General features: G+C 49.9%; 2 protein-coding genes across 2 annotated transcripts in view; one reads left to right on the plus strand and one right to left on the minus strand.

Annotated features, from left to right (window-relative positions):
* Positions 1 to 4,790, plus strand: part of LOC140576613 (sodium/hydrogen exchanger 9B2) — a 6,218-nt gene extending 1,428 nt beyond the window's left edge. The window contains exons 2-9 of the mRNA XM_072696080.1: positions 6 to 124; positions 384 to 559; positions 664 to 770; positions 1,069 to 1,218; positions 1,468 to 1,576; positions 1,879 to 2,015; positions 2,136 to 2,331; positions 2,486 to 4,790. Coding sequence (XP_072552181.1) covers positions 6 to 124; positions 384 to 559; positions 664 to 770; positions 1,069 to 1,218; positions 1,468 to 1,576; positions 1,879 to 2,015; positions 2,136 to 2,331; positions 2,486 to 2,544 — 1,053 coding nt within the window. The 3' untranslated portion in view covers positions 2,545 to 4,790. The remainder of the gene's footprint in view (positions 1 to 5; positions 125 to 383; positions 560 to 663; positions 771 to 1,068; positions 1,219 to 1,467; positions 1,577 to 1,878; positions 2,016 to 2,135; positions 2,332 to 2,485) is intronic.
* Positions 4,791 to 7,041: 2,251 nt separating this feature from the next.
* The window catches only part of LOC140576772 (cyclin-dependent kinase-like 4), an 8,625-nt gene continuing 3,166 nt past the window's right edge, over positions 7,042 to 12,500 (minus strand). The window contains exons 7-11 of the mRNA XM_072696374.1: positions 11,039 to 11,228; positions 10,370 to 10,650; positions 10,128 to 10,221; positions 9,701 to 9,839; positions 7,042 to 9,039 (exon numbers count right to left, since the gene is read on the minus strand). Coding sequence (XP_072552475.1) covers positions 8,963 to 9,039; positions 9,701 to 9,839; positions 10,128 to 10,221; positions 10,370 to 10,650; positions 11,039 to 11,228 — 781 coding nt within the window. The 3' untranslated portion in view covers positions 7,042 to 8,962. The remainder of the gene's footprint in view (positions 9,040 to 9,700; positions 9,840 to 10,127; positions 10,222 to 10,369; positions 10,651 to 11,038; positions 11,229 to 12,500) is intronic.

The following is a 12,500-nucleotide window of genomic DNA, read 5'->3' on the forward strand; positions in this document are numbered from 1 at the left end:
TAAAGAGGCTGAAGGCGGTGTGTGTGAGGGTGGCTGTGGGACCCTGCAGTACTGAAGCCTGCACTGTAGCGGTGATCTCTCACTTCCTCCTGGGGCTGCCGTGGATCTGGGGCTTCATTCTGGGGTAAACACACACACACACACACACACACACTAAAACAATTCCACGTGAGGGTGATGTGTCAGAGTGGAGATAAGTGGAGAGACTCACAGCTGCTGAATGTACACAGTCCGGTCAGTAAAGAGTTAAACTCCTCACCACTGAACCTCTGATCCAGTCCTGCTCACATCAGTCACACACGCTGTGTTTGATCAGCCTCAACATCCGCTGGCACGAGATAACTGTGTGTGTGTGTGTGTGTGTGTGTGTGTGTGTGCGTCAGGTTCGTGTTAGCTGCGGTCTCTCCTGCAGTGGTGGTCCCCTCAATGCTGCTCCTGCAACAGTCCGGGTATGGGGTCCAGAAGGGTATCCCGACGCTCCTGATGGCTGCAGGAAGCTTTGATGATGTCCTCGCCATCACTGGCTTCACCACCTGCCTCGGCATGGCGTTCGGCACAGGTAACACACACACACACACGTGCTGCTTTACATGAGCACTGTATGATATTAAAGAATCCATTTGAATGATTACTGTATGTGTGTGTGTGTGTGTGTGTGTGTAGGCTCCACTTGGCTGAGTCTGGGTAAAGGTGTGTTGGAGGTGGTGGTGGGGATTGTAGCTGGAGGCGTGCTGGGGGTATTACTACACTTCTTTCCCAGTGATGACCAGGTAACACACACACTCACACACACGCTCACACAGACTCACACAGACTCACACAGACTCACACACACACACACACACGCTCACACAGACTTGCTCACTTGCATATGACTGTAACCCTAACCCAGTCCACATGTAATCCTCTTCATCACTCTGATGCCCTCTGGTGGTCTGCAGTCCTCATTTTGCAACTACACACACACACACACACACACACACACACACACACAGCTATATGTAACTGTAAACACAGACAGCTGTTTGATGTGGGTTGATGTTCAGTTGGGTTCTCCTCTGTGTACAGGCGGACCTGGTTCTGCGGCGGTCTGCTCTGCTGCTGGGTCTGTCTGTGTTTTCAGTGTTTGCGAGTCACACTGCGGGTCTGGGCGGGGCAGGTGGGCTCTGTACTCTCGTCCTGTCCTTCATCGCCGGACTCAGCTGGGACACGAAGAAGGTAAACCCTAAACTCCACCCCTACCCCAACTCCACCCCTACCCCAACCCTAACCCCTTATACATAACCCTACCCCTTAAATCCTCACATATATACATACACACATATATACACTCAGCACAGCCACACCTCTGTCCTTCAGTCATTACAGTACACTGACGTATAATTAATCTAATATTCATTAATAGACGTTCCTCACCTGCTATAACGTGGTATTTTAACAGTGTGTGTGTGTGTGTGTGTGTAACAGGCCCCAGTAGCTGCGGTAGTTGGGAGGTTTTGGGACGTGTTCCAGCCGCTGCTGTTCGGTCTGATTGGGGCTGAAATCACCATTTCTGCTTTGAGCCCCGACACTGTGGGTCAGTACCGCACCACACTGAACTCTCAGCCTAACACTGTGGGTCAGTACCGCACCACACTGAACTCTCAGCCTAACACTGTGGGTCAGTACCGCACTACACTCTTCTCTCAGCCCGACACTGTGGGTCAGTCCCGCACCACTGTACCACACTCTTCTCTCAGCCCGACACTGTGGGTCAGTCCCGCACCACTGTACCACACTCTTCTCTCAGCCCGACACTGTGGGTCAGTCCCGCACCACTGTACCACACTCTTCTCTCAGCCCGACACTGTGGGTCAGTACCGCTCTCTCTCTCTGCAGGTTTGGGGATGGCCACTCTGTGTGTTGGGGTGGTGATCCGAGTGTTGGTGACGTTTGCCGCGGTTCTGTTTGCTGGTTTTAACCTGAAGGAGAAAATCTTCATTTCTTTAGCCTGGCTGCCCAAAGCCACTGTGCAGGTGTGTGTGTGTGTGTGTGGGGGGGGGGGGGGGGGGTCATTTGTTTTCTGCATGTTGTGTGTGTGTGTATTTGTATATATTTATATAAATATGTGTGTGTGTGTGTGTGTGTGTGTGCAGGCCGCTATAGGTTCCACTGCCCTGGACATGGCACGCAGTATAGGGGACCAGCAGATGGAGTATTATGGGATGGTTGTTCTGACTGTGGCTGTTCTGTCCATCCTGGTGACGGCTCCTATTGGAGCACTCGCTATCGGCCTGGCAGGACCTCGACTACTGCAGAAGTACACTGAGATAAACGAGACACACACAGAGGGTGAGAACATGTACACACACTCACACACACACACACACACACACACACACACACACACACACACACAAACACAAACACACACACTCACAAACACACACACACACAAACAACAGGTCTTCTTTTATTGTCATAATCTCTCTCTCTCTCTCCGCAGAAAAGGCTGAGGGTGACCAAACTACAGAACCAAATCTGGCTCTGGAGAGCAAACTCTGAAAAGACACACACACACACACACACACACACACACACACACACACACACAGAGAAATGCTGGAGTGTCCCTTTAATGCTTCAGTGTGCTCCATGCAGCTAGTTTACTGCAGCCTGACCTTCCTCTTATCCTTTATTATTAATTAATATAATATTTATCTCCTTTATTTATGCTCTCACTCCTCTAATCCACACTGTACACACACCACAAACACACTGCCGTTGCTCTCACACACTCACGTGGAGTCTTTATTGCACAACCACTCTGACACACCAACCAGCAATAAACCACAATTATCCTCAGTTACACAACATTAATACTGCGCTTAATCTGTCTGAGACGGTGCGCCGCCGCCAGAGTCCACCACCAGAGTCCACCACCAGAGTCCACCACCGCCAGAGTCCACCACCGCCAGAGTCCGCCGCCACCGCCAGAGTCCACCACCGCCACCAGAGTCCACCACCGCCACTAGAGTCCACCACCGCCAGAGTCCGCCGCCACCGCCAGAGTCCACCACCGCCGCCACTAGAGTCCACCACCGCCACTAGAGTCCACCACCGCCAGAGTCCGCCGCCACCACCAGAGTCCACCACCGCCACTAGAGTCCACCACCGCCAGAGTCCGCCGCCACCGCCACTAGAGTCCACCACCGCCACTAGAGTCCACCACCGCCAGAGTCCGCCGCCACCGCCACTAGAGTCCACCACCGCCACTAGAGTCCACCACCGCCAGAGTCCACCACCGCCGCCACCAGAGTCCACCACCGCCACTAGAGTCCACCACCGCCAGAGTCCGCCGCCACCACCAGAGTCCACCACCGCCACTAGAGTCCACCACCGCCAGAGTCCGCCGCCACCGCCACTAGAGTCCACCACCGCCAGAGTCCACCACCGCCACTAGAGTCCACCACCGCCACTAGAGTCCACCACCGCCACTAGAGTCCACCACCGCCAGAGTCCGCCGCCACCGCCACTAGAGTCCACCACCGCCACTAGAGTCCACCACCGCCAGAGTCCACCACCGCCACTAGAGTCCACCACCGCCACTAGAGTCCACCACCGCCACTAGAGTCCACCACCGCCAGAGTGGTGGTGGTGTGTGGTGGTGTGTGGTGGTGTTTGGTAGTGTGTGGTGGTGTTTTACAGAAACCAGCTGTTTTGCCTCATTAACACACACACACACACACACACACAGTGGTGTTCTCTGGAGCTAGCTGTCTAAACACTAACAGTAGCGTACTAATGTAACGGTTAGCTGTGCTGTGACAGACGAGCTAATGGGCTAGTGCTGTTAGCAATGATAGCAATGATCGGACAATGATCGGACACTAGCTATAGTCCTCTGGGGTTGCGGCCGGTCTGCTTCCGAACCCGAGTCTGATCTGATAACTCGTAGTTGTTAAAAGGGCTGACCACACGCTGACCCCACCGAACCGTTTCTCCTGTTAAATTCATTCACATCACAACACATCTGCATTTTAATACCTTTAATATCTTTAAAATATCATCTGAATAAGACTCGTCTCTTTCACTAACTAATGATTATACATGGCTTTATTTTCTGTTTGTTTGTTTGTTTGTTTGTTTGTGAGCTGCTGAAGCTTTTCCATTCTTTTATACAGTCTAATAAAGATCTTCTGAATTTATTTGCAGAGTTTGATTAAAGGGGAAGTCCAGAGAAGAAGTTCAGAGAAGGATCAGATTCAGCTGATCAGACAGGACATGTTTAGAATCTGACGTGTGCTTCTTTAGTTTACAACAGGATATGCTAGGCTAATGCTGCTAACAAACACTGGACTTAGACACGCCCCCCAAACCGTGTACTCTCAGCCCGTCTCAGAGCTCCTCCAGGTCTTCATTAGGTTGGTTAATGGGTGTGGTTTAGAACCGGAACCACTTCCACCTCAGCACAGTGTGTGGTATCAGTCCCGTGATGAGGAGGAGAAAGTAGATCCGGTTTGTAATGGTGTAAATCAGGTTCTAATAGACTGTAAAGGGCTTGAAGAGACGAGCGGTTTGGGGTTTGGGGGCATGCTCACAGGGGTGAGACAGGGGACAGTGTAAGGCCGTGTTTGTTAGCAAACAGAGCTCAGAGATCAGCCCTGAACCTCAGAGTTCACTGAACTGCTCCTTTAAATGATGAGATTTTATATTATGGTCTGTTTTGTTATGAAGCTTTATAAAGTGCTTATGATGTTCTGATCTGTAGAGAAGCGACAGCTTAATGCGCACAGACACCTGTCCAATAAAAACACTGAATACTCAACTCTGTGTGTGTGTGTGTTTAGAAGATCCTATATGGACAAGTATTTTATACAAGCTTTTATGACGTCCCATTCTAACCCCACAGGCTGTATTAATCTGGAGCCGGTCACTCTTTGCTCTAAGCTCTACCAGCAGCAGCAGCAGGTCTGGAGCTCTGCTGCAGTTACTGAGTCAGTTGGAGGCTTTTCTGCTCTCTGCTCTGAGCTCAGCACTCGGCCCTGACCCCGCTCTGTAACTTTACGTGGTCTGACAGACACTCGGTGGCTGAGCTGCTCTCTGTGAGCTGTTCCTCCTAAACTCTTCCACTGTTCAATAATAACACCACTCACAGCTGATGGAGGAAGATCTAGGAGGGAGGAGATTTCACCAGCTGACTTGTTGTTGTTGGTGCAGCGGTGTCTCCTATTACATACAGAACCACGCTGGAGTTCAGTGAGCTCTTCAGAACCTCCCGTTCTTTCACTGATGTGTGGAAGAAAGGCCGACTGCAGGACTAGAGGCTGGGGTTTATACAGCTGTGAAAATAGGACTGAATCAGACACCTGAACTCAATGATGAGGTGTGTCTCAATACTTTTGTCTATATAGTGTAATCCAGCTTTTAGAAGAAATTCCATTCATTGCTTAATTTCCTCATTACTAAACTCATAAAGCCTGTCTGTCTCTGTCTACCAGTGACACATATCCACATTTTCACAATGAGCGCGCACACACACACTCTCTCTCTCTCTCTGTACAGTATATAAGCAGTGTGTGTGTTTTTGGTGCTGTGAATTGTCTCGGAGTGCCGAAGACCATGAAGCTGATCAGAGTGTGTGTAACTGTGTGTGTGCTGCTGTCTCTCCTGCAATGCTTGGCTGCCCAGATGTCTTCATTAGCAGGTTGGTTCTCTCTCACACACACACACACACACACACACACACACACACACACACACAGCAACAGTTCAGATGGGAACAGGGCCGTCACTTCTGTCACTGGGCTACATTAATTGTTAGCTATGTCAGCATGTTTGGTTGCGATGGCTGGAGAACTTGCAGTGCCGTAAGTTGGCGTAGCAACGCTTCAGCACTTCCTGTTAGTTAACCCATAGTTAGTGGGTAGTGTTATTGGGACACAGCCACTGTTAGCATGTTTGGTGGAGCTGTTACTGGTTGCTATCATTGCTGAATATTTGGTCTGGTGGGTGGAGTTGAAGTCTTCTCTTTAACCCTCAGGACCCCCATATGACTCTGATGTCGGACTAACTGGATTTGAGTCAGTCTCCATTGATGGAAGCCCAGTGACTCCACCCTGTCAGATCTTCCCTGTGTCAGAGGAACCAGAAAGCGGTGGACAGGTGAATAACACAACCCCCACAGCATCTGTCCAGACCAGCCCGACCACAGTGAGACCAGTGGTTGTTCAAAACCCGTCCAATCCTGTGCTGATCCTGTACCAACTGCTGCTGACAGACTACCTCAACAACGCTCCGGCTCCAAGACCAGGACACATCCCGCGACGGCCCCCCAACAGAGGACCCTACTTCCCCCCACGTCGCCCGCATGGTGGCTTCCATCATAGATTCCCACACCGCAGACCTCCTCCCCGCCTGCAGGGGCCACCACAGAGGCTAGGGCTTTACAAACAACCAGAATCATCTGAAGAGGACTAAACTTACAGCTGACCACACTCTCTAAACAGTCTGAGCACACTCCAGACACACACACACACACACACACTGTACACTTGGTAAACCTTTAGCGGCCCCGTGTTCGAGTCTAACAGACGATGCCTTTGGGGACCCCTGTACTGTGAACTGTGACCTTCCAGGACTGGACTCTGGCCCTCCTGCTGTTTGTGGAACGCTGGGATTTGTTGGTGAATCAGTTCTAGAGGCAGACTGGACCCCAGCCTTCATATGGAGCACCACATGCAGGACAAGCTGCTGAGCTACAGAGCTCTAACAGCGTGGGACTGAGATGCTGGAGTGTGTGGGGGTGTGTGGTGTTGTGTGGTGGTGGAGTGTGTGGTGGTGGTGTGTGTGGTGGTGGTGGTGTGTGTGTTGGTGGAGTGTGTGGTGGTGGTGTGTGTGGTGGTGGAGTGTGGTGGTGGAGTGTGGTGGTGGTGGAGTGTGTGGTGGTGGAGTGTGGGTGGATTGGTGGATTGGTCACTGTGGGTTGGGTTTCAGTGTGATAATAGAACATCTAATAAAAGCAGAAGGTTAAAGTCTTTATTGATGATGAAACACTGCACAGACCAGCAGAGGAGCCCAACACAGCCTTCAGAGCTTAGAGCGAGCTGTAGAGAGAGAACCCCTCTCCCTCCTCCTGATTGTGAAACAGCTGCTCTACCTGACGTCCTCTGATTCACTGTCTGATTCCCTGTCTGATTCACTGTCTGATTCCCTGTCTGATTCACTGTCTGATTCCCTGTCTGATTCACTGTCTGATTCCCTGTCTGATTCCCTGTCTGATTGAGGGGGGATTCTAACCATTTCTGCATAATTAAACAAGATGTGAACACATCAGAGCAGGGGTTGGGGGGGTTGGAGTGAATCTCTGGGTTCTAGATAACCTCCCCAGTCAGCGCTGTTCTACAGTGGAGGTTCTAGATAACCTCCCCAGTCAGCGCTGTTCTACAGTGGAGGTTCTAGATAAGCTCCCCCAGTCAGAGCTGGAGTTCTACAGTGGGGGTTCTAGATAAGCTCCCCAGTCAGAGCTGTGGTTCTACAGTGGAGGTGAAGGGAAGCAGACGTCTGAAGCTCTAATAAAAGCTCCTCACAGAAAGTTCTTCACCTAATGGTGATGAAGACGCTGCCTGATGCCTGAGACACTGTTCTACCAGAGTTCTGAGAAGAGTTCGGCTCTAGAACCTGCTTTTAGAACCAGATCATTAAAGTGGTGAAGGGATACATGCTGCTATTTTACCTTCATCATCATCATATAAAACTCAGAAGACTCATGTAGCTGCACTGGTGAGTTTGGATAGGACATAAATTATGGGCTGTATCTGTGTTGTAGTCATGGCGACCGACGTCTCTCTCTGCATTCACTGTATACAGTCATTAAAGATGGAACGGGAAATTAACGAGTGTAATTATTAAAAATCAGATTTGATCAGATGTCATTGTTAAAGGGCTTTCTGCGAGCAGCTGGTGTGATGGTCTTACAGGGAAGGAAGACTTTTGGAGGCTGGTGCTGAAGAGCACACTCACTGCTCAGTATCTACCCTGCTAGCTCTCTCTAAGCTTAATCAGGCCTTCAGACCTTATGAACTTTTACTTTGAGCTCTTACTGATCCACACTGATCCCTGAGTGAGCTCTCACTGCGGAAAAGGCCACAGTGGCTTCTGACGGCAATCAGCATTACAGAAGCCACGTCAGGATTGGCTACTTAACTGAGGGCCCTGCGTCTCAGCTGTTGACAGACTGATAAATAAGACTTATTAAAAATTATTAAAATATTAAAAAGATTTGTCAGATTTGGCTAGGGCTCTAAACAGACGGGTGCCACCACTCGACTGTATGTCCCAGTTTTCTAAACAGTAGTGGCTGGGCGTGTCTGAGGCCTGTGCTGGGCAGTGCTGGGCAGTGAGTTTATTGGGTGTATTGGAGTCAGCGCGGCTTTGTTCAGCTCGCAGGTTTCCTAGCTCCGACTGAATCGCTCCTCTCACCCGCCCAGGCAGTGCGATGTCCTGACTGCAAACCCACGACTGTTAAACTAATAAAGATTGGGTCGTCCAGCACAGGTGCAAAAGCAAGCACATCCAGAAATGCTAATGTTGCTAATAATGAATGGAAATGCGTGGGCAGCAGTTAGCATGGTGAGCATGCTGCTGTGTCGGTGTGTTTGGCTGTAAGGTGGATGTTCTTCTAAATAAAAGTCACTGAAGTCTGAAGTCTCTCTCTCTGTAAACATACAGAACCTCCCGGGTGTGGACTTGTAGAAGATCATACAAGAGTGTAACAGAAATAACCAATAATAATTCATAACAGCTGATCCAGGCCCTGCTGGAGATCAGGTTCGAGGAGTTAGACTGTAGCGCCACCTAATGATGAACACCTGCATTAATCAGCAGTCCAGTAGGAGTGCGGCAGATTTACCAATATTATAATGATAAGTTGAACACAGTGTGTGTGTGTGTGTGTGTGTGTGTGTGTGTGTGTGTGTGTGTATTAAATGTTTCTGTCCAGGTGTAGGTCTGCTGTAGTGATGGAGGGAATCCTGGTGTCTTTCTTTTTACTGTGTTTTCCTACAATAGAGAACAATAAAACAACCAGGTTAACAGTGTGATTTCCTTTATGTCCTGTATGTATTATATATATATATATATGCAAGTGTATATATGTAATAATGATATATCCCATATGTGTTATATAAGTGTATACATGTAAAAATTAAATACCATGTGTGTTGTACACAGTCAGGGGTGTTGTGTACGCAGTCAGGGGTGTTGTGTATACGCAGTCAGGGGTGTTGTGTATACGCAGTCAGGGGTGTTGTGTATACGCAGTCAGGGGTGTTGTGTATACAGTCAGGGGTGTTGTGTATACACAGTCAGGGGTGTTGTGTATACACAGTCAGGGGTGTTGTATACACAGTCAGGGGTGTTGTGTATACACAGTCAGGGGTGTTGTGTATACACAGTCAGGGGTGTTGTATACACAGTCAGGGGTGTTGTGTATACAGTCAGGGGTGTTGTGTATACACAGTCAGGGGTGTTGTGTATACACAGTCAGGGGTGTTGTATACACAGTCAGGGGTGTTGTGTATACACAGTCAGGGGTGTTGTGTATACACAGTCAGGGGTGTTGTATACACAGTCAGGGGTGTTGTGTATACAGTCAGGGGTGTTGTGTACACAGTCAGGACATTTCAGTTAATGACCAGTCACTCAGCTCACTCTTGTTTACCGTCTGTTCTGCGTTCTGGTAGGAGTGTGTTACGCAGTTCAGGGAAGCGTATTTCTCCTCTCCTTTTCCCAGCATTCCCTGCTGCATTCCCTTTGCACTGAAACGATCTCTCTGGACACACACTGCGTTCTGGCACCACCTGGAGGACGATCAGGATCATAGCCACTCAGTATATACCCCAACAATTAGCATAGTGCTAACCACATGGCTAAACCATCCCACTCTCATGACACCGTGTGGAGGTGTTCAGTAATCTCTGTCAAACTTGATTATGTGACTCACTGTTATCTAGAACATGGACTGAAGTACAGAACAGAGCTGAACACAGCAGCAGCCTGAGGCCTGCATGTTCTCCGTACTTCACTCCAGATGTATTGATTATTAGGAGGGTGTGGACTGTAGCACTGTAGGCAGGCAGGGAGCTCACCTGTCCTGTAGGAGCTGCTGAGAGGTGATGGGACAGAGACTGCTGTGAGAACCTGTTACACACATTCACGCTTCTCTTTGACTTCTCAACAGACCTCCAGATAAACACAAACAAACAACAAACACCCGACTCCTTAAATACTGACCCCAGAACAGCTCCAGCGTAAACCGCACAGGGCCAGAAATCACTCCACCTACGCTAGCTCACTACGCTACACTGGAGCTGCCCAGGGGTGGGATTACCTGAGGCTGATGGTGGACAGCGGGGGTCCCGTGGTCGTGCTGGCCGCATTAGTAATGATGGTCAGGGGGCTGTGGGGTAGCGTGGGGATTCCGGGGGCAGGGATAGGAGCGGGACAGTTTTTGGGGGTCAGTTCTGAGGGTCTGAAAGCTGTAGCTGACTTATCAGAAATGGTGTGTGTGTCCTCCAGGGTATGTTTATTGCTGATGGAGGTGTGTGTGGTCTCTCCCCGCTCAGATCCGGCTCTGAGTGGTCCCTTGTTTGGGTCGTTAAGTCCAGAGTCCTGAAGAAGAACAGCAGGAGAACACGGCTGAGGGAAACGACATCAAGACCAAACCATGTTTACATCAAACAACCAAACACACCAACTGTGGGTGGAGGGTGGAGCTAAACTGCTGTAGGCTGAAAGGGTGAGGTTCAAGTGCTGTATGCTGAATGGGTGGAGCTAAACTGCTGTAGGCTGAAAGGGTGAGGTTCAAGTGCTGTATGCTGAATGGGTGGAGCTAAACTGCTGTATGCTGAAAGGGTGAGGTTCAAGTGCTGTATGCTGAATGGGTGGGGCTAAAGTGCTGTATGCTGAATGGGTGGGGCTAAAGTGCTGTATGCTGAATGGGTGGGGCTAAACCTGAAGCCCGGGTCTGAATGATGACCTTGGCAGTGAGCCGTCTGACCTTCAGCGTCACGCCGTTTCTCTCCTCCGTGTCCAGTTTCTCCCTCTGTATGATGTCATCGCTGGCTGTCCTCGCTGTCTCGTCCCTCTTTTGCTTCACCACGTCCCCTCTCTCTCTCTTTGTGCTTTTAGACCCTCTGGGGTTTTCCTTCAGGTTCTTTGGTGCCTTAGAGGCTGAGCCTGGGTGGAACCTGGACAGACCCACACACCCACACCAACACACACACTAAAGGTCACACAGAGTGAAGGGGCTGATTGCTGCGCTGATGTTAGCGAACAGGCTAATGAATAATGCATGGGGTCTAATTAGACGAGCTAAACAGAGTTTCATACAGCTGATTTTCCACAGCATTCAAACACACTGAAATATTTAAAGGGGCAGAGCACAAAACGGAGCGCTGCCCGCCAGTCCTAAATAACACAGGCTGACAGAGGGACACCGAGCACAGACAGAACACAGGTTCCTGGGTGCTGATCTTCTCTGTGAACACACCCACACACACACACACACACACACACACACACACACACAGAGCTGGAGAGTATGTGGGATTAGTGGATGGACGGTCTGTCCTACAGTAAAGGCCGAGTCCAGTCAGGTGAGTTTCGGGTCATTAGTGAGGCGAGGACACAGTGTGTTCATGAGAATTCATGAGAACACACACCTGACATTAAAGTGGACACACTCCGTTACTGCATTTCCAACATTTTGGTGTGAAACGCTGGGTTCTAGATAAGCTCCCCCAGTCAGAGCTGGAGTTCTACAGTGGAGGTTCTTGATAAGCTCCCCCAGTCAGAGCTGTTCTACAGTGGAGGTTCTAGATAAGCTCCCCCAGTCAGAGCTGGAGTTATACAGTGGAGGTTCTAGATAAGCTCCACCAGTCAGAGCTGGAGTTCTACAGTGGAGGTTCTAGATAAGCTCCCCAGTCAGAGCTGTGGTTCTACAGTGGAGGTTCTAGATAAGCTCCCCCAGTCAGAGCTGTGGTTCTACAGTGGAGGTTCTAGATAAGCTCCCCCAGTCAGAGCTGGAGTTCTACAGTGGAGGTTCTTGATAAGCTCCTCCAGTCATAGCTGTTCTACAGTGGAGGTTCTAGATAAGCTCCCCCAGTCAGAGCTGGAGTTCTACAGTGGAGGTTCTAGATAAGCTCCTCCAGTCAGAGCTGTGGTTCTACAGTGGAGGTTCTAGATAAGCTCCTCCAGTCAGAGCTGTGGTTCTACAGTGGAGGTGAAGGGAAGCAGACGTCTGAAGCTCTAATAAAAGCTCCTCACAGAAAGTTCTTCACCTAATGGTGATGAAGACGCTGCCTGATGCCTGAGACACGGTTCTACCAGAGTTCTGAGAAGAGTTCGGCTCTAGAACCTGCTTTTAAAATCAGATCATTAAAATGGTGGAGGGATACATGCTGCAGGGTGTAGTGCAGCTACAGAAAGTAGTCCCTAAAGAGAACTGGATTAGTTCAGAT

The sequence above is a fragment of the Salminus brasiliensis genome, chromosome 14 (genome assembly GCF_030463535.1).
Source record: "Salminus brasiliensis chromosome 14, fSalBra1.hap2, whole genome shotgun sequence".
NCBI lineage: Eukaryota > Metazoa > Chordata > Actinopteri > Characiformes > Bryconidae > Salminus > Salminus brasiliensis.